Genomic DNA, 27,651 nt, shown 5'->3' on the forward strand with positions numbered 1-27,651 from the left:
TTGTTTTTGTTGTTCTTCCAGGGGATATTTTCAGCCAGACAAACTATTATTATGCATAATCTTGAAAAGTGGCTTATGAGATCCCCAGTGAAAACAGGGCGATGACATGACCTCACTTTTTGAGGTAGTCATCTGATGCTTATACTCCAGCACTATGTGCCAGTCCAGTTCAGGCCATCTGCATGATTCTCAGCTGTATTTTTTTCCCCTACTTGGGCAGGTTAAGACAACATGGCTTGCTTTCTCTTGAGCTTGAAATCCAGACACCAAGCTTTTTCTTACCAGGCCAACAGCCCAAACAGAACCTGCTCACAAGCAACAACAAACACATCCGTCTGTACGTTTGTTTTCCTGCAGTAAGCATTGCTCAGGCTGGGGCCAAGCCAATGACCAAGGACTCTTCTACTACAGTACTGATACCAGACTGTTCAGTTAACTTCTGAAATGGCAGCTGTAGCCATTTATGCCACATAACTTCAGCTTCAAGCGATCTGAATGCTGCAGAGGACTGGAACGGTATCTTTCTCTTTCCCTTCCTCCCTTGGTGCTGACACCCTGTACTATTATTAGTGTGCAGAAATCAGTGGTGTTAATTTCGGAGTTCACACATCAGAGGAAGCATTTAGAATTTATTAATTCATTTGTGAGAACATGCATATGGCTTTGTCCTTAGTGACACAGCAACACATTTAATTTTTTTTTTTAGCTGTGATATTGTTTGCAACCATTCTTACAGCTTATTACAGCCTCATAAGTGCTGAGGAGCAAATCTGCCCTAAGAAACGTGATTTCCTTACGGTGCTGTTTGGAGACAGAAGAGAAGTGAGTCACTGGTTCTTCCTTGTAATAACAGTGCTGGGAGTGACACTTAACATCATAGAATCAATAAGGTTGGAAAAGACCTCAGAGATCATCAAGTCCAGCCTGTCACCCAACACCTCATGACCAACTAAACCATGGCTCCAAGTGCCACGTTCAATCTTTTTTTGAACACCTCCAGGGACAGGGACTCCACCACCTCCCTGGGCAGCACATTCCAATGGCCAATCTCTCTTTCTGGGAAGAACTTCTTCCTAATATCCAGCCTAAACCTCCCCTGGTGCAGCTTGAGACTGTGTCCTCTTGTTCTGGTGCTGGCTGCCTGGGAGAAGAGACCAACCCTCACCTGGCTACAACCTCCCTTCAGGTAGTTGTAGACAGCAATAAGGTCTCCCCTGAGCCTCCTCTTCTCCAGGCTAAACAACCCCAGCTCCCTCAGCCTCTCCTCATAGGACTTGTGCTCAAGGCCTCTCCCCAGCCTCATTGCCCTTCTCTGGACACGTTCAAGAGTCTCAATGTCCTTCTTAAATTGAGGGGCCCAGAACTGGACACAGGACTCAAGGTGTGGCCTAACCAGTGCAGAGTACAGGGGCACAATGACTGAATTATGATTTCGGTCTCTCCCATATCTTACAGGTAAACCCAGACTAATGGCCTAGTGTATACAGGCAAATAATAAGTACCTGCTGGAACATGTAATTTGTGAGTGCTCCTTCTAGGTTGTTGCAGCAGTGAAACTTTGTGTTGTACTGCTGCTTATACTGTGCTAAAGGGAAAAAAACCAACAGATTAGTGTTCTGCTGCGATATTGCTAAATTAATACCTGATGCACATCTCATTGGAAAACAGCAAACTACAAACACATTGCAAGGATTAGGTATGTTCTGGGCTGGTAAGGTGTCTGAACAAGTTTATTCTTTTAGGGCAAGTATGGCCTTTAGAACATCAAAAATCTGTACTAGAACTCTATATGCTTTCCAGTGTTACTACCACAGATAATGATGAATCTTAAGTCAAGTTTGCTTTGCTCTCTTCTTTTCTACATGTACTGGTCAATCCTTTCTAAAGCAGTGGAGGATTGATTCTGATGTGTTTTGCCTCTGGATTTATTATTTTTTTTAATTGTTAAGAAATGTTAAAGGAGCTTTGCTCAAAAGCAGCCTTAGATGGGTGACAAAATATGACTACCAAAAATAAGAAATACACAGTCTCTGAAGTGGTTCAGAGAGAAGAGAGATAGCACCAAAGGCAAGCTTTCCTGCCCTGCAGAACCTCAGTGCACACTGCACACACGTGGATATCTTTACCCTACAGGATTTTCCCTACAGATATTTTGCACAGCATCACAACCCTGGTATGCAGATGGCCAGGGAAGCAGTAGGCAATTGCTGGTTACCACTGAGTAAGAAGCAACATAACCCCAGAATTGCTGGTAAAGAAGGTTTCAATCTCTATTATATCTGAAAATCATCTGGTGTGAAGGCTCCAAGGAGCATATATATAGAATTTAATTTATTTTCTTTTCTTCCTTCCTTTTCTTTCTTTCCTTCTTTTCTTTCTTCCTTTCTTTCCTTCCTTTCCTTCCTCCTTCCTTTCCTTCCTTCCTTTCCTTTCTTCCTTCCTTTCCTTCCTTCCTTTCCTTCCTTCCCTCCCTTCCTTCCCTCCCTTCCTTCCCTTCCTCCCCTTCCTCCCTTCCTTCCCTCTCTTTCTTTCTCCCTTCCTTTCTTCCTTTCTTTTTCTGAAGTGGACTTCAAAAACAAAACCTCTTTCCATCTGGCATTTCCAAGTGGACATGGTGCAGCTTCTCAATATGTGATATAGTTTATACCCCTGGCAACAAAGGAGGCTTCAAGCATTTCCATCTGCTTTAACATTAGAGCAATAAACAAAAATGTACCATGAGGCTTAGTTTCAGAAGAATGTTTTTGAAGGAAAGATAATTTAGTATATGCATCCTGATGCCTGTATGCAATTGTGTAAGAGAAAGCATTAATCCACACAAGCATTTTGGATGCAAGAAAACCCAAACCTCCAAATAATAAACTCATAAGAGTACCATGCACAGCACTACAGTGGCAGCTCAGGGGCAGAGGAGGTTTCTGTGCTCTCCCTCCCAGGAGCCATTCCTTCTGGAGGTGTAGGAAGAACACAGATTAAAGCAATCCCAGGTACATTAAAAATTCCCCAGGGTGAGATCAGCACAGCTGGCTGGCAGCAGCATGCGCTACACCAAAGGAACACTGGTCCCATGCCACTTCCTGAGGTGTACATTACTGGTAGCTTCAACCCAGCACCCAGAATATCTAAGCCTTGGGGACCACTCTGTGCATGGGCACGTGCTTTGCTTGTGCAGGTCAGGAAAATCTCTGATCCTTTTGGTCTCAGATTTTGTCTGATCCCTAGTGTTAGGTACCACCAAAGCTGTGCCTGCCTTGCTGGCAGTTACTGCAGCTTGATACACTGAGGCTTGTCAATTCTTAGCTGATGAGCTACTGTGCAGTTCAAGGCAGCCCACAAGGTTCAGGAGGATCAAGAATGCAAGTGCAAGCAGCTAGGCAGTTCTCCCAAATAGATCTGCATCTCTATGGAGACTGTCAGCAGCCACCCAAGGAGCGGTCCCAACACATCTCTGCAAGGAGCAGCCCCAGCAGGACAGACATACACTTTGCAACTGGTGCTCCCTTGCATGCACCAGCTGCTTCTCACTCCCAGTGAATTCAGCTTAGCAGCTGCTATCTATTGTTTCTACAACCTTACATGGCAGGGAGTTCCACCCCTCCTGGTGGGGCCATGGCCACTGGCAGACACACCTGGGGGTGGGTAGGTGCCTCACATAACTCTCAAATGGCATTTTTGCAACATTCTCCAAGAACTTCCATTTTGACTCATGTTATGTCATTTCTACTTTGCTACATTGCAGAATTAGAAATTTATTCAGCCAAGTGGAACAATTTTTCCCCTTCCCCCCCAACACAACAAAGGCTTAACTTCTGAAGAATCAGAAAAAATGACTGGTTGCTGAAATGAATAGAATAGAATAGAATAGAATAGAATAGAATAGAATAGAATAGAATAGAATAGAATAGAATAGAATAGAATAGACCAGACCAGACCAGACCAGACCAGGTTGGAAAAGACCTTCGAGATCATCGCATCCAACCTATCACCCAACACCACCTAATCAACTAAACCATGGCACCAAGCACCCCATCCAGTCTCTTCCTAAACACCTCCAGTGATGGTGACTCCACCACCTCCCTGAGCAGCCCATTCCAATGGGCAATCACACTCTCTGTGTAGAACTTCTTCCTAACCTCCAGCCTAAACCTTCCCTGGTGCAGCTTGAGACTGTGTCCTCTTGTTCTGGTGCTGGCTGCTTGGGAGAAAAGACCAACCTCCACCTGTCTACAACCTCCCTTCACAGGGTGAGAGGCATTGCTTCCTCCTTCACTGAGTAGCACAGCTCCTTGCAGCTCCCATGCCCATTGGCCATTTCTCCTTTTTGTTACAGGGACTATAATGGCATGTTATACTCTCAGCTGGGTTCAGAGCCCCACTGTGCTACATACTCATCAGCTGCAGAAAGTAATTTACTTTGCCCTGATAAAATGCAAGACAAACTACAGGATAATCTGAAGTCATCTCAGATAGTAGATAAAAATGAAGAGATTCCAGGAGTACAAAAAAATAATTAAAAAATTTAATTAAAACATTCAGGAATCTTTCCACTATGCATTTCAGTGCAACTGCTTACTAGTATGACCTTCATTTAAGGTGCTAGTTATCAGCCTCCTGCCACTTCTCCAGCTGACAGAGTCATATGGAGTAGAGACCACTGCATTCACCTCTTAGCCTGCTAGATCTCCAGTTCACATTTCCAGCCACAGCTTTCAGAAACATAATTCTATGTTATACATACTTAGTTCTGAGTCTAATTTATTGTTGGTGTATGTGTGTAGGAAGAACTCAGCAAATGACTGTGACACTTGATTAGACCACATAGCTCTCCATCCTCGTGTTCACCTTTGCTCCTAAAATAGTCTTATGACAAACTTATTGCTGAACTAAATATATGCCATGGAAAGCTTCCAGCCAAGGCAAAAATTAATAAAGGAAAGAGTAAAATACCTCAGTGTGGCCAGCAGGAGCCGGGAAGTCATTCTGCCCCTGTACTCAGCACTGGTTAGGCCACACCTTGAGTCCTGTGTCCAGTTCTGGGCCCCTCAATTTAAGAGGGACATTGAGACTCTTGAATGCGTCCAGAGAAGGGCAACGAGGCTGGGGAGAGGCCTTGAGCACAAGCCCTGTGAGGAGAGGCTGAGGGAGCTGGGGTTGTTTAGCCTGGAGAAGGCTCAGGGGAAACCTTGCTCTCTACAACTCCCTGAAGGGAGGCTGTAGCCAGGTAGGGGTTGGTTTCATAGTTTCATAGTTTCATAGTTTCATAGTTTCATTCAGGGTTGGAAGGGGCCACAAGGATCATCTAGTTCCAATCCCCCTGCCATGGGCAGGGACACCCCACACTAGATCAGGCTGGACAGAGCCTCATCCAGCCTGCTCTTAAACACCCCCAGGGACGGGGCCTCGACCACCTCCCTGGACAACCCATTCCAGGTCTCTTCTCCCAGGCAACCAGCACCAGAACAAGAGGACACAGTCTCAAGCTCCTTAGAGAGGGGTGGATGTATCTGTTTGGACCTGCCAAAAATGGAAATACTGTAACTCGATAATTCATTTTGTTTTCTTATCATACAGGGAGGAAAGAAAGAAAGAGAAAAAAAGAAGAAAAAGAAGCTGAAAACATGAAAATCAATCCAAAGCAGAAAAGTCCCTTAGATTTCTTACTCACTTTTTCCTAGCTTTAAGTATCTGTGTTATCATTAGTGAGAGTCAGCAAATGAGCCTAAAGATTTCCCTTCATATATTTGGCATACAAATACTTAACATCATTACCCATTCCACAGAGTATAGTTCTGAATATTGCAATACATCACCAAGGGTTTTTTAGGTTAATTTTATAAACACAGCAGGGGGTCATAACACACTGTCAAAGACAAAATTCATGGTTACTGTAGCAAAAAACCCATCTCATCACTTCAGACTCCACATAAGAGATCTCTTTTGTTTAAGTGAACCACAGAAGCCTAATGTGTTCTGTGTTCTTGCAGCACACTATTGTCATATTACCCACGCACCTCCTTCCATTTTTTATTACTTTATAATGTTGCCTGGGGCATCAATACAGAGATAAAAACATTTGTGGGTCACTCTCACCAGCCAGAGTGTGGACACACTGCTTCAAGAAGTCAATTTACAGAAGCTCCACCTTCCAGAGTTTTGAACAGCCTATTTATAAAAGCTGTCTAGCATGATCAAATGCTACAACCAAAACATTCATTTATCCCTGCTTTAGATCATAGGATCATAGAATAGTTTGGGTTGGAAGGAACCTCCAAAGGTCATCTAGTCCAAACCCTCTGCAGTGAGCAGGGGCGTTCTCCATTACATCACGCTGTCCAGAGCCCAATCGAGCCTGACCTTGACTATCACCAAGGATGGGGTCTCAACTACCTCCCTGTGTAATCTGTTCCATTCTTCCACTACCCTCACAGTAAAGAACTTGTTCCTAACATCCAATCTAAATGCACTCTTCTCTAGTTTGAAACCATTGCCCCTTGTCCTATCACTATGGCCTTTCCAGCCTTCTTGTAGGCCCCCTTCAGGTACTGGAAGGCTGCTATTAGGTCTCCCTGGAGTCTTCTCCAGGGTGAACAACCTCAGCTTCCTCAGCTTGCGCTCATAGAAGAAGTGTTCCAGTCCCATAGATCCTCAAATCTTACACCCTTGAGGAATTCAGACAGAACAATATTCTGAGAATTTTAGTAAGCTGTTTTATCATCCTGTCCACTCACAAAATACAGCAGGCTTCCTTGCCTCTTGCCTAATGATGAACTGGAATAAAAATGAAAACAGGCTAATCTGATTCTCTGAAGGTGCATTTCTAAGGCTGAGTAAGCTCACCACCACTTTGGTGAGAAAAGTGCTAAAACCACTCTACAGCAGCACAGACAATCATATTTGCCTGGGAGGTAAGCTGGGTGGGTAGGAGGTACAACTACCTTGACACAAAAATTGTAGAACAGCCTAGGCACAACACAAAGGTTTGCAAACCACTGGCTGAGAGACAACTGATTTCTTATTCCCCATGAAGATTATAGGCAAGGAGACAGTTCTACTTTATGACTGTCAAGAAATGGAATGGAATGGGATGGAATGGAATGGAATGGAATGGAATGGAATGGAATGGAATAGAATAGACCAGACCAGGTTGGAAAAGACCTTCGAGATCATCAAGTCCAACCTATCATCCAACACCGTCTAATCAACTAAACCATGGCACCAAGCACCCTATCCAGGCTCTTCCTAAACACCTCCAGTGATGGTGACTCCACCACCTCCCTGGGCAGCACATTCCAATGGCCAATCACTCTTTCTACAAAAGAACTTATTCCTAACATCCAGCCTACACCTCCCCTGGCACAGCTTGAGACTGTGTCGTAGTACATCACAAATGCCCATAAAGATATTGCTCAAAGAAGGCATGAGTTGTTTAATTTCAACACACAAGAAATAGCTTGACAAGTGATAGAAAAAGAATTTGAACTAGAAATGCCAGTTCACTCATGCAGATATTATATACTGGGGCTTTCAGTAGCAAGTGGAAGCAGCTGGTAAACAGCATTGTTACATGCTATAAAATAGCACTTCCCACCGTAAGTCTGCACCAGTCTATGAGAAATAAATCTTGCCAGACTATTACTTCATACATCCTTAATGAACTAATGTAGTGGTGATGAAGTCAAGGACACCTGCTGTCAATAAACAACTTTTAACCTAGGAAAGAACTTTGTTTTTTGAAGGGTGGCCATAGTGAAAAATCCTTTCTGCTAACACCAAGACGACACAGGCAATTCCCCACACAAAGCTTACTTCCTTTCTGTTGATAGTCTCCAAGATATAAATTAAATATTTCTTGACCTTCTGAAATGTTTTTGCACTACATTTACAGCAATTACTTTAGTGATAGCAAATATCTGCAAAGAATAAAAGCATTTGCATTGTACAGGTAGGTTGCTTCAAAAGTTCTGGGCCCCTCAATTTAAGAAGGACATTGAAACACTTGAATGTGTCCAGAGAAGGGCAGTGAGGCTGCAGAGATGCCTCGAGCACAAGCCCTGTGAGGAGAGGCTGAGGGAGCTGGGGTTGCTTACCCAGGAGAAGAGGAGGCTCAGGGGAGACCTTATTGCTCTCTGCAACTACCTGAAGGGAAGTTGTAGCCAGGAAGGGGTTGGTCTCTTCTCCCAGGCAACCAGCACCAGAACAAGAGGACACAGTCTTAAGCTGAGCCAGGGGAGGTTTAGACTCGAGGTGAGGAGAAGGTTCTTCACAGAGAGAGTTGTTTGCCATTGGAATGTGCTGCCCAGGGAGGTGGTGGAGTCACCATCCCTGCAGGTGTTCAAGAAGGGATTGGATGTGGCACTTGGTGCCATGGTTTAGTAGTCATGAGGTGTTGGGTGACAGGTTGGACTTGACGATCTCTGAGGTCTTTTCCAACCTTATTGATTCTATGATTCTATGAAAACATCAAAGCACCTTCTTCTTTTTGAGAGTTTAAGTGCAGAATAACAGTGGTTCCCAAAAATTTTGTTTTTTCTCTTTAAAACTAGTTTTGAGAAGCTGAAGGCAACAGAATAGTGACTTACAGAGAAGAAACATTAGCAGCTACTCATGTAAGAGTCTTTCAGCTCCTGGGCCTCATGCAGAATTGCTACAGATACAACAATGTCCCCAGCATATTGGGCAGCAGTTAGAAGTTGCTGTACATTATGCCACAAGGATGTAATGTTCTAACTTAATGGAGAGTCATCCAGAAGACAAAAACCAAGCTGGGAAACAGCAAAATAGGTTTTGATAAGTAGTCTGGGAGCAATTATAGAGCAATAGCATATCCATAAAATTGATATCCTGTTTGCAGCCTCAGGGTTAGATACAGAACTTTTTTTTTTTCCCCTCCTCCCAATTGCTAGGAGATAACCAATTACAGCTAAAAGATGACTAGATTTCAAAACAGTCTCTGGAAGAGTGAGTCAGGAGCACAAACTCAATTTCACACAGGCAAAACAGGAAGGAGTAAGTACTACCAGCTGAGATAAAGGACCACATCAGACAGGATCTGTGGTGGATTCTGACGGCTACCAGACCTATGAGACTTTTGCATGGAGTACTGTGAGGTATGAATACAGGCTTTACAAAGGGAAATACTTTCTTCCTAAAGAAACAATGCATTATTTTAAGAAGGTCATGTGGAGGGCCAAAGGAGTGCCTACTAACATTATTTCTTCCAGGTATAAGATTTAACCTCGAGAAAAGCCTGGGGAGGTAATCACAGCCAGTCCCAGGCAGAACACTGGCCAAAAAGATGGCATGTAAGTCGGACAAATTTTTGAAGGCATTAACGTTAAGAAAGGCTTATGATCAATATCATTGACCTGGAGGGGAGATACTTGATGCTGTCAGGAGTCTCCTCTCCCACATGTGCTGGAATTAGTGCTTGGAAACAAACAGCAAAACCAACTCTTGGTTCTGCATTTATGAACTTCTTTTAAAAACATACCACCATTGACAGGATGAGTTTATCCTGGGCAGTCTGCACTCACAGAAGTCAGCAATTTCTCAGAAGATGCCTCCCAAGTACAGGTTGCTATTATTTCTATCCTTTTTTTATAGTCATGGCAAGACTGTTCATTTATTCTGGTTCATTTCATCTTGCAATACATCCTACACAGCTAGTTCTCATTCTTCCTTCTTGTGGCCAGCAGTAGCAGGGAAGTCATTGTGCCCCTGTACTCAGCACTGGTTAGGCCACACCTTGAGTCCTGTGTCCAGTTCTGTGCCTCCCAGTTTAGGAAAGATGATGAGTTGCTGCAAGGTGTCCAGGGAAGGACAACAAAGCTGGGGAGGGGTTTGAAGCACAAACCCGATAAGGAGAGGCTGAGGGAACTGGGGTTGCATAGCCTGGAAAGCAGGGGAGACCTTATTGCTGTCTACAACTCCCTGAAGGGAGGTTGTAGCCAGGTGGGGGTTGGTCTCTTCTCCCAGGCAACCAGCACCAGAACAAGAGGACACAGTCACAAGCTGCACCAGGGGAAGTTTAGGTGGTGGAGTCACCATCCCTGGAGGTGTTTAGGAAGAGGCTGGATGGGGCACTTGGTGCCAATGGTTTAGTTGCTTGGATAGTGTTGGATGACAGGTTGAACCCAATGATCTCAAAGGTCTCTTCCAACCTGGTCTGGTCTGGTCTGGTCTGGTCTATTCTATTCTATTCTATTCTATTCTATTCTATTCTATTCTATTCTATTCTATTTTTTTACTACACTTATTATTTTCAAACCACAAAATACAATTCAGCAGCAACTGGAGTATTTCTTGTTCCAAGCATACCCATGTTCACACTCTTAAGAGATGCTGGCATCATTATAAGTGCATTTCCATCACAAAGTTTCACTTGTTCTCAAAGATGTGGACTCAGTCTTAGCTCCTCACACACAGCCTAATCTCAAAAACACAGGCAGCAGAGTTTTAAATGGCACCACGCAGCTTACAATGAAAACCATTATATGCTGATAGAGCACCATAGTTCCAAAAGATCCTAAAGCATTCAAGCTCACATTTAGATAGCCTCAATCTCATCTGCAACCCTCCTTTGCTCTGGTTCAGACAACATTCTGCTTACATGCTCCACTCCACCTGTGGAGGCCTGTCCCTCTCTCCACTGAGAAAGCAAGCTGTCTCAAAGGTCTTTTCCAACCTGGTTAATTGTATTGTATTGTATTGTTTTGTATTGTATTGTATTCTATTGTATTGTATTGTATTCTATTCTATTCTATTCTATTCTATTCTATTCTATGCCATGCCATGCCATGCCATGCCATGCCATTCCATGCCATTCTGAAGACAGTGCTGCATAGGGTTAAAACATCAGTTAAATACAGGCAATTCTGAATGGGAGTTGGTCTTCCAGCAATGCAATGAGATTTTCTGCAGCTTGGCTGAGAAACTCATCTAGTATGCACTGACCAGGAAACCTTACAGTAGCTTGAATTTTTGCACAGAACAGATAAATTCATTGTCTTGAAAGGTCATGACAGTAAATTGCAAGGAATTAAATTTCTCTGCCTTGGCTACATGAAGGGTAAGTCAAACACAGAACAGTTGAAATGTCTGGCTCCAAGAAGTCTGCTGGTTCAAATCTGCTCTTGAGCATCCAAACCATCCTTCCAGCTATACCTTATTACATCTTCCAACTGATCTTTTTCCCCAGCTGTACTATTGCAGCAAAATGTGTCACATGTGACTATCAAAAGAATGGCTAGTAGATGAGGAATTTGTTTGTCTTTAATCAGGAAGTTTACCAAACCTAAATTTATTTGTGATGCAGACAGACACCATCATAGTTGTCTCTCACACTCATTTCTCCATGTGTAAAGTGACAAACAGGAACAGTACAGGGAGATACATGGGGGGGAGAGCTATCAGCACCATGCCCAAATGCTGGAAAAGCAAAGAAGCACAAAGATTAGTTTAAAAAGAAAAGGTCATGGAGACAGAAAATCAAAAGAACACTCTGAGCTTCACAATACAGCCATAAGGAGAGCAACACACAAGTAGCACATCTGATTTAACGGGCTCCTTGTGTATACCTGAGGACAACAGAGCTAATGAGCAGATCATTCCTGACTGTATGCATTGCATCATACAATAACTCTTACCTAAAGCTTTCTGGGTATTCAACAACAGCCATATTGATCACTTCCAGTGCATGCTGATAGTGCTTCTGAGCTGAGAAGAGGAGAGCCAGTAGGTGAAGTGAATTCATGTCATCTTTGCAGAGTTGCAGTGCTTCTTGAAGATGCTCTATAGCATCAGAAATCTGGGAGGTAGGGTAGAAAGAAAAAGAGAATATATTTCTTCGTCAGTCCTCCATTATATCTCAAAGGTAAGAACAAATACAATCACTAGAATATCTGCTTTCACACCTGTGAGAAAGATTTCTACTAGCTGAACAGTTTGCCAAAAATAACAGACTGCACTGCTTGAAGAAAACCTACACATTCTAGGGAAAGGAGTCTGCAGCATTACTCAACCACTGCTCATAAACAGGAGCAGCAGACCTGATCCAATCAAACCCCTCTTACTCTGTCATGGTACTCCTGTGCTGTGAACAGATCCACTTCAGAGGCCCAATTCCCAACCGCAGTTCCTAGGATGGGTGGTTGGCTCTTTACATGAGCGAGACATCTCTACTGCATTTTTTTCTTTGATAGGTGTACAAGGCCATTCATGACTTGGATCAAAATCACAGAAATTAGTTGAATGTTCAAGGATAAGAGAGTCAAGATTCAAAATGCTGTCAGATGAAGAAACATCTCTGCAAGCAGCAATGTAAAGAGCAGTCCTGACACTCACAGCAGTAGCATGTCATTAGAATCGAGTTTCACTTGGCAGAAAAAGTCTATAATGAATCAAAGTGTGTTGTGTGCTCTGTGTGATCCAATATCCTATTTTAGGCTATCTCTTCAAAAGAAGACTTCTAAGTACTTAGTACTTTCAGACCTAGGTTAGGCCCTGGAAGACTGTAGGGAAAGAAGAAGAGGAAAAAAAAGAAAAAGGAAAAAAATTTACCAATTTATTTTCCTCATTTATATTTTTCCTCTCTTTCTCTCAAGGGACTGAGAACATAGTTCCCTCTTTCCCACTACATGAACTTCCCACCCAGCAAAGCTCTGCAGACATTCCTCTGCCTTGTCATACCACCAGTGCCAAATTCCCACTGCCTCCACAGATCACTCAGGAAAACAAATCACACATAAATAAGGAAAGCAGCAACTACACTACCTACACTTACAACAGAGATTGCTGACTATCTAGATCCCAGCTATGCTTCTGGGAGCATGGTACATAATCTGTTCATGGGACAACTTCAACTTAATGTCCAGGTGACATTTCTCCTCTTACTGTGACAGGCTGAGGGTGCTGGGGTTGCTTAGCCTAGAGAAGAGGAGGCTCAGGGGAGTCCTTATTGCTCTCTACAACTCCCTGAAGGGAGGTTGTAGCCAGGTGGGGGTTGGTCTCTTCTCCCAGGCAACCAGCACCAGAACAAGAGGACACAGTCTCAAACTGCACCAGGGGAGGTTTAGGCTGGATGTTAGGAAGAAGTTCTTCACAGAAAGAGAGATTGGCCATTGGAATGTGCTGCCCAGGGAGGTGCTGGAGTCACCATCACTGGAGGTGTTTAGGAAGAGACTGGATGGGGTGCTTGGTGCCATGGTTTAGTTGAATAGCTGGTGTTGGGTGATAGGTTGAACTCAATGATCTCGAAGGTCTTTTCCAACCTGATCTGATCTATTCTATTCTATTCTATTCTATTCTATTCTATTCTATTCTATTCTATTCTATTCTATTCTATTCTATTCTATTCTAAATTCTATTCTATTTGCAAGCCAAAGCATTTAACTACTCTGTTATTGGTGACTCCATGCATGTCTGGAGATCAGTGCAACAAGTTCACAGACATAACTCCAAACTGGCATCTGGCCTACAGCTTCAAAACTGCTGAATGTCCTGGCTTAGATTCAGGTTGGGATATATGACTGAGTGCTCAGCTTTAATTAATTTCTTCTTGTCAGTGGAGCTACTTTAAACATGTGTTATTAGAGCTTACAGCAAAGCTAAACCCATTGGCTTAACTGACCAATGTTCCCATCAGCAGCAATGACAAGGCAACTTGGAAGCGATGCAACAGGCATGAGACTGAGGTGGGTCCTGACCTGTCCATTCACATAGTTCTTCATGTAGCTATACCAGAGCTATATACACTTGACTTGTGGAAACAAAGCTGCTATCAGGACTCTTCCTGCACTCAGGGCTAAAAGCACCCCTTGTTTTTTTAATTCCTCTCTCTCAGACCTGCACAAGGAGACAAGAATTCCAAGTTTGAGGAAAAATAAACTCATTAGAAGAAAACCAGCCAGCTGGAGGGGGATTTGAGCAACCTATCCCAGCTGACCCTACTTTGAGCAGGGATTGAACTGGGCAATCTCTACAGGCCCCTTCCACATTCAACTGTTCCATGATTCTATTCAAGGACTTGGGAGAATGATCCTAGTATGGATCAAAGAATAATAGCTACAACTAGTGTCTTCACTGGGGGATTTCAAAATGGTAAGAGTACTTGACCTTACTTTGCACATGAACATGCAAACTAAGTCAGAGACTGCTTTATATGTGCAAATATCTGATGGTTACACAGCTGCTAATGCATGGCCTTAACAGAGGCCAGGTGCTGCAACACACACAAAATAAAGCAGCACAAAAGTCACTTGCGGCCTCTCCTACAAACCTGTGCCTGCTGAACAGGCATTTGTGAACTGCTGAAATAGCCACAAGCTGAAAGAATTTTCCCCCGTTCCACTGCAGCATAGGGCTTGCAATGGCTGCATCTCATTTCAGTGCTTCCCTCTACTACCATTGAAGGCACAGGCAATGGCTGGTGTTGAATTAATTGAGCTTCCCTGACATCTGATTATTCATTTTGAGCCCCAAAAGATTCCCTTGTACTTCATACCATTAGCAGCCTACACTGCACTGCTGCATAATCAGAAACTGTGGACAAAAAAGATATAAGAAAAAAAAACCACTTTAATAATCTGAAGAGACCCTGTGTCTTTATGGGAGGCAGTACACAAAACAACCACCTGCAACAGACCAAATGCAATGAAGTACAAACTACATTTCCAGAACAACAAAAGCCAAATATTTGGCATCAGTCAACACAAATTTCATTTGAAAAGCAGAGCTCAGCCATCTATTGACAGATGCCACAGTTTATTTATTTAAGTAACTATGTAATACGAGAAAGATGGAAGCTGGCAGCCCAGATGGCACCCTGAAACTTCAGGGCTGTATCAGAGGTAGGCTACCAGCTTAAATTACCTACAAGTGCTGTTCTTTAAAATAACCTTATTTCAGTTTGACTGCAAGTCTGACTGGGGCCTGCAATTCAAAGATGCTACCCTGCTCTAATTCATGCCTCTGCTAATAAATATACCACGTCTTCTGTATGACACACAGGTATATTCAGATCACGCTGATTAGAAAGCAGAGCTATTGCAGTAAGCCAGAAATAGCATGTTGAGGCACTACCAAAATATGAATAGCTTGGATTGCCTCTTATATAATAAGATTTATTTCAATAATGCTACATGCTTCCTTAAAAACAATGCTGTTACAGCTGTAAGTATCAAAATGAAAACAGTAGGAGTGTTAAAAATAATTTCCAAAAGTAGAATTCACTGACATATTTATAATGTTAAATAAAACAGGATCTCATAAGAAGAGTTATCAGGCCTTAGAATATCCTATCAGTTGTATGTTGCAATTAATTAACAACTGAAACTACCCTTTCCATCTCTTTCTGTACCACAGGGATTATAGAAAGGAGAAAGCTTTTATGACTGACAAAAGCTTCCACTGAAAACAAGCTTGCTACTGAGCACCAGTTCAGGAGAGCAGGCGTGGATGTATCTGTGAGTTATTATTCTAACTACCAGCTGGTTTTGATCACCAGAAAAATCTAGGCCAGAATCTAGATAGAAAAACAGCATGTTGCTGCTCAGCAGAGGCGCTGGTAGCTGGGCTGGGAGAAAACCAGACCAGAACTATGCACATCCAGCAGTTGCTAAAAGCAGCACCTCTCAATATCTACTACAACAGAGCTCCCCTTCTGAGGCAAAGACAAGTCAGCAGTTACTTTCTTGAAACTAGAATAAAAACTGTGGAGAAAACAGCAGAAATATTTTCTCTGGTGTCTTAGCTGATGTTTACATTGCGATTTCGTACATCCAGACGCTCTGAAAGGCAGTAGAAGTTTTTTGGCTCTTGGCACTTGACTGTTGGCAGCCCACAGATGAAATTGGTAAGCGAGATCTTTAATTCTCAGCTGCTAGCTCCTAGCAGTCTTTCCCTTCCTATTTTCATTCAAAGAAAGGTCAAATCAAATATCAGTATCAGACATTAAAACGGTACAAACCCCTGTATGTCATTTTAATGTATCTGATACCGATTTATATGGCATTCAAGGTCAAAACCAACATCATCATCCAAAACGAGAAGGGAACTGGCACTTGAAACTACCAAGAGCGCTGACTCTCTAGAGTCATTTCCATAGAAACTGGCCTGCTAAAAACAAGGCAGGGCATTAAAATCAGTGAGCTTTAAAACATTCACTCTACTCTGGTTTTGCTGATCCAACTGCTGTTACCACAGAAACAGGAGAAGCAGCTGAACCAGCCACTGGGAGCTGGGAGTGACGAGGCTCATTTGTTGACTGCCTCAGCCGGCTGCCAGCCAGGCACCGCAGGTGGAGATAACCACCACAGTAAATATTGAGTTTGCCCTCTCCAGTGTGTGGGGAAAACAGATTAAGACCCTGCTTGCAGAAAAGGGTATTCTACTCTGCATTTTCATGAAAAAATCCACCCTAAAATTCTGTGGGGCTGACTGAGCCTCCTGAGAATCACTGGAGTCATCCCAGTAACTCCAGTAGTCCTTAAGACACAGAGACACACATACCAATACAAGAGCGAGACACATCATCATCTTTCACTTTGGGTGCTGGAGGTTTTCAACTGCCAACTCTGGAAAAACCTTGTTCATAGAATCATAGATTCATAGAATCAATAAGGTTGGAAGAGACCTCAAAGATCATCAGTCCAACCTGTCACCCAACATCTCATGACTAACAAAACCATGGCACCAAGTGTCACATCCAAACCCCTCTTGATCACTTCCAGGGATGAGGACTCCACCACCTCCCTGGGCAGCACATTCCAATGGCTAACAACTCTCTCTGTGAAGAACTTTCTCCTCACCTTGAGCCTAAACTTACCCTGGCACAGTTTGAGACTGGTACTGGTTGCCTGGGAGAAGAGACCAACCCCTTCCTGGCTACAAGCTCCCTTCAGGTAGTTGTAGAGAGCAAGGTCTCCCCTGAGTCTCCTCTTCTCCAGGCTAAACAACCCCAGCTCCCTCAGCCTCTCCTCACAGGGCTTGAGCTCAAGGCCTCTCCCCAGTCTCATTGCCCTTCTCTGGACATGTTCAAGAGTCTCAATATCTTTCTTAAACTGAGAGGCCCAGAATTGGACACAGTGCTGAGTACAGGGGCACAATGACTTCCCTGCTCCTGCTGGCCACACTATTCTTGATGCAGGCCAGGATGCCATTGGCCTTCTAGTCTGCCTGGGCACACTGCTGGCTCATGTTCAGCTGGCTGTCAACCAGTACCCCTAGGTCCCTTTCTGCCTGGCTGCTCTCCAGCCACTCTGACCCCAGCCTGTAGCACTGCATGGGGTTGTTGTGGCCAAAGTTCTGCAGCTGGCACTTGGACTTGTTGAATGCCATCCTGTTGGACTCTGCCCATCTGTCCAGCCTGTCAAGGTCCCTCTGCAGAGCCCTTCCATCTAACAGATCAACACCTGCTCCCAACTTGGTGTCATCTGCAAATTCAGTGATGATGGACTCAATCCCCTCCTCCAGATCATCAATGAAGATATTGAACAGGATGGGGCCCAGAACTGATACCTGGGGAACACCACTAGTGACTGACATCCAGCTGGATGTGGCACCATTCACCACCATAACCATTCCTCTTCATGTCATGTCCTCATTCTGTGCCAGAGGGAAGCTCACACTTTTCCATTTCCCCTTTCCTTTTCCCAATGCTGAGAGAGGCAAGAGCCACAGGAAAGATTTTAAAAGTTTTCCAAGGAAGATGTCTTCCAACTTTGTTAGGCACCCTGCTAGTCATCTGCTTCTTGCTTTGTTCCATGTAAACACCCTTGTACCTATGTAAGCTGATACCGACACTTCTAGTGCTGGGTAGAGTTACTTCATTTACTGACCTTGACTATGGAAACAAAAAGGTCTATTTGTTGAGAATGACATTCAGGTATTATAGTATAATCTACTGTGTAGGAGCGGCCTGACTTGTTGCTACTGTAGCACCACCTGATGAAAGCACAAAGTGTGCTGTTCAATAGTTAATGCAATCTGTCAAACAAAGGTATCATTTATCTTTCAGTTAATAGGAAAGAGAATATATTAGATATTCTAAATAGTTAAGAGTATTAAAAATGCATTACCAAATGTTTATCATTAAGTAAACTGGCCAAAGGAGAGTAGGAAGTTTTACAGCAGTCTAAAAATAAAGATGTCTCAGGTATCTCCTGTCTCTCCAAGCATGTGTTAAAGATTTATATCTCACTCGATGGAGAAGAGCAGGAGCAGCATGGCAAGAGTCAGGCTGACACTACATAACACAATTATATCACACGTCTGTGGAAGCAGGGGCAACTGGTAGAACACTGAGGATGAAAATATAAAGGTGAGGTAGACAAAAGAGAGAGTGAACATAAGGACAAGAGACTAAATGGAAAGAACAGGAGGGAAGGGAGAGAACTAAGTGAGACTTATGGAACAACACTGTAAAGACACCTATAAGGGGAGAAAAAAAGAATGGAATGGAATGGAATGGAATGGAATGGAATGGAATGGAATGGAATGGAATGGAATGGAATGGAATGGAATGGAATAGAATAGAATAGAATAGAATAGAATAGAATAGAATAGAATAGAATAGAATAGAATAGAATAGAATAGAATAGAATAGAATAGAATAGAATTAACCAGGTTGGAAGAGACCTTTGAGATCATTGAGTCCAGCCTATCACCCAACACTATCTAATCGACTAAACCATGGCACCAAGCACCCCATCCAGTCTCTTCCTGTTGAGGAATGGCTTGAATTGCAGGGACATGGTTCTATGGAACAACTGTTTGATCAGAGTGTATAGGCCAGACTCCATCTTGCTGTTTACTGCTCACAGCTTAGCTGGTATGCTGATGTAGCAAGGTCACCACAGCCCTGTGACTGTGCTTGCAGTTTCTCATAAGATAACACCATGTGAAATAGTTACTTACAAGACAGTAGTATGTGAAACAAAGTATATGTGTGAAACAAAGACCTACTGAGAAAGGAGGTTGTGAAGTTGCACGTAGGCCTAACTGCAAGTAGGTTGGATAATATGATGTAACCCTGGACTAACAGCTAATAGAATAATGACACGTGTGCATATTTAGCTGCTGAATATACTATATAAGCTGTGTTTTCGAACAATAAAGTTGAAGCCTGATTACCAATCATATTGATTGTCTGCTTCCCACTGCAACATCTTCCTAAACACCTCCAGTTATGGCGACTCCACCACCTCCCTGTGCAGCACATTCCAATGGCCAATCACTCTCTATATGAAGAATTTCTTCCTAACATCCAGTTTAAACCTCCCCTGGTGCAGCTTGAGACTGTGTCCTCTTGTTCTGGTGCTGGTTGCCTGGGAGAAAAGACCAACCCCCACCTGGCTACAACCTCCCTTCAGGTAGTTGTAGAGAGCAATAAGGTCTCCCCTGAGCATCCTCTCCTCCAGGCTAAGCAACCCCAGCTCCCTCAGCCTCTCCTCATAGGGCTTGTGCTCCAAAGCCCTCCCCAGCTTTGTTGCCCTTCTCTGGACACGCTCCAGCAACTCAACATCTTTCCTAAACTAATGAGTTAAAATGCAGTGGACCAATAACAGTAGAAAGAATAAAGAACCAATGATCATAATAATCTTGATTTTAAGGATAGAAGCTGAAAAGCTGTAATGGTTTTACTCATGGCAAGAAGCAGAAGAGGCAGTAGACTAGACAACCTCCCCAAGAGGCAAAAGCTGTGAGAGGAGGAAGGGTAGCTCTATATTTTTTTAATGAAAAACCCTGAGCAAACTGCATCATAAAGCAGCCACTAGGCCAATGAGAAAGTTAAATAAGCCATTTTAATTATCCTTTCTTATTGCAGGCCTCCTCACAACACACTGCACTCATTATGAAAAGGTTACAAAAGTGATATTATCAAGAGTGTGCTCTCTTGGAACAATTACTTTAACCTAATGAACACACAACTCCTCTAATTAGCTCAGGAAAGGAAGAAGGATCCAACTGTTTGACGCCATAGTGCAGAGTCCGGAGAGAAAACTGCAGCAAGCAGAAAGCCTGCCAAAGAAGGAACCTATGATGATGAAATTTCAAATCTCACTAGAGCAGTACTTAAAAAAAAATAGGGGCTATTCCAATAAAGAAATTGGCTTTTAAAGAGAACTGACAGAAAAAGAAAACAGATTCCAATTATAAAAAGGAGGGACAGAAAAATAAAGCACAGCCCAAATGTGGTGGTTTTTTTTTTTTTGCTGAAAAGCAGCACAATGTATTTTCTGATCATCTTAAATTTTAGGAGTTAACACCTGCAGCAGCATTCATATGCCAGCTAATCCCACTTGCTGCACAGCTCCAGCACCCATCAAAGCTTAATGCCAAACGTGCCCAAGTATGGAATAAACCAATACTCAGTGCAGAGAGCATGCAGCCTGGCACGATACAGAACCAGGCAGTAATGAGAGCCTTTGGAGCAGCCTGAAGTCTGACACAGGGACATCCAGGGAACAGGAATAAAAACCTCACTGGCCCCACACAGACAAAGTTGACCCAAGTGGGAATAGCACTGCTCAGGAGTTAGGGTTGAAAGCATGCTCCAGGGTAGATCATTACATGTGCTGCAGAATTACTATTGAAAAAAATATTAATAAAAGCATATATTACATGAACATTCTGATTGCTTATTATCAATTACAATGTAGGAAGCAAGGGACCAAGTGTAGCAAGTCTGGGGCTTGTTCAATTGGGACCATCGCTCTCCCACCCTCTCATGACTCAGTGGTCAGTTGTTGCACATACCTGTCTGACTAGAGCCAGCTGCAGTGATAGGTAGAGGATGATTTGGTGATCTTCTGGGGCCAAGTCACGTGCTCTTTAAGGATGACCACACAATACAAAAAGAAAAGTGACTGTTAGATTGTTCTTTGCAGAACTTCTTTGGCATGAGTCATGCGCGAGCACAGAACAAAACCAGCGTTCTCCTGCCGGGAACTGGCTCCGTAAGGGAGAAACACACAAATGAGACAAAAAGCTGATCCACACTGGCCTGGCTGAGCCAGGCCCACAGAAACAAGTGTAAGAAAAACAACTGTCAGCATGTTAATACAACTTACATTTCCTTCATTAAATGCCACTTAGTGTTTCGGACTTGGATAACTGATACAGAAAAAAACAGCTCTTAACACATTACAGATCCATTAAACCATTATCTTAAGTAATTTAGGCAAGGGAGATAGTTGTCCAACTTGCTTCTATATTGCTGCTTTTGAAACAATAAGACAGGGTTAGGTTAGCGTTGAAAAGAGTAGGAATTGTTTCTGCTATTATTGTGACTGAGGACTAAATACAGAGGACTAAATATCAGGAACCCATGACATGAGCTGGTGCTCACACATAACGTGCCTCACACTGCAGCTTCTAGTCTAATTGATGTTGGTAGACTCCTAATTAGGAAAGGAAAGACACTGAAGGAGGACTAAAGATCAGATGGCAGGAAATGAGCCTGGACTAAAATCAAGGCCCTTACTTCTCAAGCTTATACCTTTTAGATACTACCTTCTAGTCTGCAGCAGGCAACAGGGTGCAGTGATCCCTTGGATAGTGAAGGCTTCAGTGTCTCCAGAACCAAATGTGGAGGCCCACCACACAGGCCTGTGCAAGGCAGGGAACAGGGATGGACAACCAAGGCAGAATTATGCCTCTCAGACTATGCTAAGCATGAAATGGCACTCTGAGCTTGACAGCCTGTGGAGAAGCCATTATCCAAGGCAACCTGAAGATAGTATTTTGGAAACCTAACCTAGGGACAACATTGGGCACTGGATCATGCCCCACTGGCAGTCTAGCCCAGGGATCAGTGGCTTACTCTGTTGCTCAACCACATTGCTCACTCCTAGCTCTGTGGTATGGAGAAGAAATTTCACATGGGAAAGATGGGGAAGAGGAAGGTCAACAATGTCCCTGGCTTCTTTCTGGGCTGCATTCCAACATACCAGGGAAGTCTACACCTGCATCACTCTGCCCAAAGCAAGCACGTTTAACAGCCTTATGAGGAGAAAATAACAGGCTGACAAAGATGGTGGTTCAAAACTTTGCCAAAACCATTAATTTCCTAATAATAAACAAATAAACAAAAGTCAAACTATTACTTCAGGAAAAAACCACCACCATTTTAATGGCAGCCACTTGTCAAACGCCATCTTGGCCTGTAAGCAGTAAGCTCATAGAGCTGACTGTTACAACTAATGGCTTTAGAACAAGTAACTCTGTAACTCTGCAAGTCAAGGTGGCACTCAAGGATTCTGAAGTGATGCCAAAGCTATCAAGGTGCAATTTGTACAGGCAACTGACTAATTTCTCCTCCTGTTTTAATAATAAGAAACCCCAAACAAAGAAAAGACCTAACCAGAACCCAGCGACAAAAGCAAACCAAAACCCCTCACATCAAACCAAATAACAAGACTCAATGAGATGGAACCTAAGCTGTTGGAGCAGGATGAGCCACCTCTGTAACAAGTGGCTCTTATGAATCCTGCAATAGTCTCTCCAACAACAAATGAGAGAAATGTTCACATGGGTGCACAGGAGACAGTGCTTTTGAACATAAACAATGGGTTGCTACTTTACTGCTCAGTTTCCTCAAGAGGTATTAAAAATACTTGATCCAATCTGCCAGATGAAAAGGCCACTTACAATGATGGCTACAGGCCAAACCATGGCCTGAGAAATCATACACGTACTTCAAAACCAGGTGAAAAGCCAAGGAAGAGAAAAGAAAAAACAAAACCATAACCAAACAACCAACCAATAACCAAACCCTCAAAATCCAAACACATTCTGGCATTTAGGAAGACACTAGTAACCAGATCACTAGCACAACACTCCTACTGGCTGAAGTTTGACCACCTAATGTTTGGCTAGAAGCTTGCCTGCTTCCTAGAACTCTAGCTAGGATACATATCATAGTACAGTATCAGTCAGGGTTGGAAGGGACCACAAGGATCATCTAGTTCCAACCCCCCTGCCATGGGCAGGGACACCTCACACTAGATCAGCCTGGCCAGAGCCTCATCCAGCCTGGGCTTAAACACCTCCAGGGACGGCGCCCCAACCAATTCCCTGGACAATCCATTACAGGGTTTCACCACTCTCATGGTGAACAACTTCCTCCTCACCTCCAGCCTGAATCTCCCCACCTCCAGCTTCATCCCATTCCCCCTAGTCCTATCACTACCTGACATCCTGACAAGTCCTTCCCCAGCCTTCCTGTAGGCCCCCTTCAGATACTGGAAGGCCACAATTAGGTCACCTCAGAGCCTTCTCTTCTCCAGACTGAACAGCCTCAACTCTTTCAGTCTGTCCTCATAGGAGAGGTGCTCCAGCCCTCTGATCATCCTCGTGGCCCTTCTCTGGACACCTTCCAGCACCTCCATATCCCTCTTGTAATAAGGGCTCCATATGAAGATATGTATCCAAGATACAACGAAAAGCAGCCACAGCCAGTGAAAAAGGTCAAAGAATAAAAAAATCAATGCAGTTTAAAAGCAATTACATCAAAATTAGGCAGCAGTTGAAATATTACATTGTAAATGCATATGCCCACAGACCTCAGATGTCTGTGGGCACATACATTTACCATGTTAACTGCTCAAACACCACCTAGTGTATTTTGGGTGGTGTAAACTGCTTGTAACAGGGTCAGGAAGCTCACACCTCACCTCACTACCACAACAGAACTGACACAACCAGATTTTAACCCAAGCAGTTTTACTTGAGGTAACAGCAGTTGCAGAGGAGTTTAATTCACATATTTTCAGGGCAGAGCCATTGGATCAGACTCCCCCACAAAACAGAGTGTTGAAGAATATATGAGTGGTGAACACTTTGTACCACTAGCTCTGCAGCCCTGCAGCCACACAACAGCTCATACAAACACCCTTTAGGACAGCTATCGTCCCCTCCTCAGGCCAGGTCATCGCATGGCCACCTACACCCTGCTAGTGAAGGTACATTCCCACCATGAGGGAAAGAAACATGTAAGCCAGCTTCACACAGCAATGGAAACAAAACCAGCTTTCCCCATTTGCCTGCTGGCATCATGGAAAAAAGCTGCATCTCCCAGCACTGCAGATTTCGCTGCTGCTAACTTGGGGCTAAAGTTGTTTCCATTTAGTGGCAGAACTGGTACTCCAAATCCTGGATACTCAAACAAACAATGACTGCATTTAGCCATCACAGGGATGGTTTTGACAGACTATTGCTGAAATCTACTGAACTGTTGGTTTTCAAAACCCTGATCAAAAGCCAGTAAAAAAACAACAATTACTCTGATTTTGTTCAAAGAAATACACAGTGCAAGCATCCCCAAGATCCCTACTCACCTTTCTAAAGTTTGAAGTGCTTTCTTGTTTAATTCATCCTGAGTATCCTTCAGAGTAGCTGTAAAACAAGATACAGTGTCATCTAAGATTTGAATGAGCAACAGTGGTGAACTTCACTGGCAACCCCTTTCCTCATGGCTCTCATGTTGATGGCCCACAAGATGGAGACCAGGGAGACAAAGTCCCTCCCACTGTGAGTGAAGACGAGGTGTGTGAACATCTGAGGAACCCGAAGATACACAACTGGGAGATGCATCTCAGAGTCCTGAGGGAACTGGCTGATGTAGTTGCCAAGCCACTCTCCATGATATTTGAAAAGTCCTGGCAGTCAGGTGAGGTCCCTGGGGACTGGAAGAAAGGAAACATCACACTCATTTTTTAGAAAGGTAGAAAGGAGAGCCCTGGGAACTACCAACCTGTCAGCCTCACCTCTGTGCCTGGGAAGATCATGGAACTGATCCTCCTAGATGCCATGCTGAGGCACGTGGAGGACAGGGAGGTGATTCAAGACATCCAGCATGGCTTAACTAGGGGCAAATCCTACCTGAGTAATGTTGTGGCTTTCTATGACAAAGAGACTATGTCAGTGGACAAGCAATAACCTATGGATGTCATCTATCTGGACTTCTGCGAGTCCTTTGATGCAGTCCCTCCTACTTGCCAAGTTGGAGAGATATGGATTTGATGGGTGGACAGTTTGGTGGATAAGGAATTGGCTGGATGGTTGCACCCAGAGAGTAGTGCTCAATGGCTTGAAGTCCAGGTGGAGAGCAGTGACAAGTGGTGTCCCTCAGGGGTCCACACTGGGACCTGTGCTGTTTAATGTTTTTATCAATGATACAGACAGTGGATCGAGTGCACCACCAGCAAGTTTGCAGATGACACCAAGCTGAGTGGTGCTGCCAATATGCCAGAGGGACCTGGACAAGCTGGAGAGGTGTGCCCAAGTGAACCTCATGAGGTTCAACGGGATCAAGTGCAGGGCTCTGCACCTGGGCCAGAACAATCCTCACTATCAATAGAGAGTGGGGGATGAGGTGGTAGAAAGCAGCCCTGTGGAAAAGGACTTGGGGATGCTGATGGACAAGAAGCTGGACATGAGCAGACAGTGTGTGCTTGCAGCTCAGAGGGCAAATCACATCATGGGCTGCATCAAAAGATGCACTGCCAGTAGATCCAGAGAGGTGGCCACTCTACTGTGGTAAGACCTCACCTGGAGTACTGCATCCAGGTCTGGAGCCCTCAATATAGGAAAGATACGGAACCTGATGGAGCAGGTCCAGAGAAGGGCCACGAAAATGATCAGGGGGTTAGAACAATGACAGGCTGAGGGAGCTGGGGTTGTTCAGCCTGGAGGAGTGAAGGATCCAGGGAAACCCCTAATTACAACCTTCCAGTACCTGCAGGAGGCTGTTTTCAAAGGCCCATAGTGATAGAATGAGGGGCAACGGTTTTCAAACCAGAGACAAGTAGATTTGGATTGGGTGTTAGGAACAAATTCTTTACCATGAGGGTGATAGAACACTGGAACAGGTTGCCCAGGTACTTGAGACCCACCCTTGAAGATACTCAAGGTGAGGCTCGACAGGGCTCTGGGCAAGCTGATCTAGTTGAGGATGCTCCACTTTCCTGCAGAAGGGGTTGGACTGGATGACCTTTGGAGGTCCCTTCCAACCCAGACCATTCTATGGGTCTATCAATTCAATGGTGCAGCATAAATAATTAGTTACACAGGCACAGAGTATTTTCACCTGGGCATAAACTCTGTGGAAATCTAGTGGTGCCTGCGTTCACAGCTGGAAAACATGACGGTTTGGTTTTGAAGAACAGTGCAAACCCAGTACTTGAACCTGCATTCTCAATTTCATTTTTATTACAGACTCTTCCAACTCCCTTGTCTAAAATGTAAAACACATTTTTTATTTATTTATGCCACTGAAGGGGCCTGGAAGGAGAAGGGGACACACGCTAACTAAATACAAAAGAGCATAAAAAGCCCTCTGCCAGGTTGGAGCATATGCTAAAAGCAGTAACTAGCAGCTTATTCTGATCCACATACAGACCACCTCCACCATCATCTCCATTTAGGAAGGTGCTGCAGGTTGCACCAGAAGCCAAATTTACAGATCTATGGCAAAACCCTTGACAACCTACCACCTCCATTAAGACCAGAAGTGACTTCTAGGTTACTTCAGTTGTTGTATCACCATTAATGTCCTCCGCGGTGCCTCTAATTGCTTGACTAAAGGATCTTGCCCACTACATTTATTTCTCAATGTATGAATTAATTCTTAACCAAAATACAAAAGGAAAAGGACCAAGTGCTTGTTATGCCAGGAGTATCAGAAGATCATCAAGTAGAAGGTGAATGAAGGAAGAGTTTATAGAAACATGACTTGCTTAGATCAGAATCATCTTGAAAGATAGTGACAATTTTTAGAAGAACACTGTCTGTCTTGTCTGGTTCTTGGCTTTCCGATTTTGTGTAGCAGCTGTTTCTTGTTCTGCCTATCCCATATTTGAGAGGTATCGATCAACAGCACAAAGTAGGGATGAGGAATTAATCCATTACCAAACATCTATCTGTGAATGTATTTGACTTCATACATTGAGCAAGCTCCAGAAGAGAATGTTAGTAAGGATAGGATAGCATAGGATAGGATAGGATATAGGATAGGATAGGATAGGATAGCATAGCATAGTATATAGGATAGCATAGCATATAGGATAGGATAGCATATAGGATAGCATAGCATATAGGTTAGGATAGGATAGCATAGCATATAGGATAGTATAGCATAGCATATAGGATAGGATAGGATAGCATATAGGATAGGATAGGATAGCATATAGGATAGGATAGGATAGGATAGGATAGGATAGGATAGGATAGGATAGGATAGGATAGGATAGGATAGGATAGGATAGGATAGGATAGGATAGGATAGGATAGGATAGGATAGACCAGGCTGGAAGAGACCTCTGAGATCATCAAGTCCAACCTATCACCCAACACCATCCAATCAACCAAACCATGGCAACAAATATACTTAAGCAACAAAACCAGATTGTGGTGGTTTTAGGCTATGCCTTTAAAATTGAGTTACAGATTTGGAGCAGAAAAGTAGAAAAATATAAATAAATCACTATTGGGCATAAAAAGGAGAACAAAAGATTATTCTAAACAAATTCATTGGGTAAATATCTGGAATAAGAGAAGCTGTACCATAACAATCCTTCCTTTTTTTCTCTTCTTCCCTCCCCTCTTCTCTTCTCTTCTCTTCTCTTCTCTTCTCTTCTCTTCTCTTCTCTTCTC

General features: G+C 43.6%; 1 protein-coding gene across 1 annotated transcript in view; it reads right to left on the minus strand.

The window, feature by feature from the left end:
- Nucleotides 1-27,651, minus strand: part of TTC7A (tetratricopeptide repeat domain 7A) — a 142,778-nt gene that overhangs the window by 17,663 nt on the left and 97,464 nt on the right. The window contains exons 13-15 of the mRNA XM_068158827.1: nucleotides 24,336-24,393; nucleotides 20,755-20,827; nucleotides 11,646-11,806 (exon numbers count right to left, since the gene is read on the minus strand). Coding sequence (XP_068014928.1) covers nucleotides 11,646-11,806; nucleotides 20,755-20,827; nucleotides 24,336-24,393 — 292 coding nt within the window. The remainder of the gene's footprint in view (nucleotides 1-11,645; nucleotides 11,807-20,754; nucleotides 20,828-24,335; nucleotides 24,394-27,651) is intronic.

This window comes from Melanerpes formicivorus, unplaced genomic scaffold, assembly GCF_026170545.1.
Source record: "Melanerpes formicivorus ecotype bairdi unplaced genomic scaffold, bMelFor1.0.p_v2 SCAF_43, whole genome shotgun sequence".
NCBI classification, from domain to species: domain Eukaryota; kingdom Metazoa; phylum Chordata; class Aves; order Piciformes; family Picidae; genus Melanerpes; species Melanerpes formicivorus.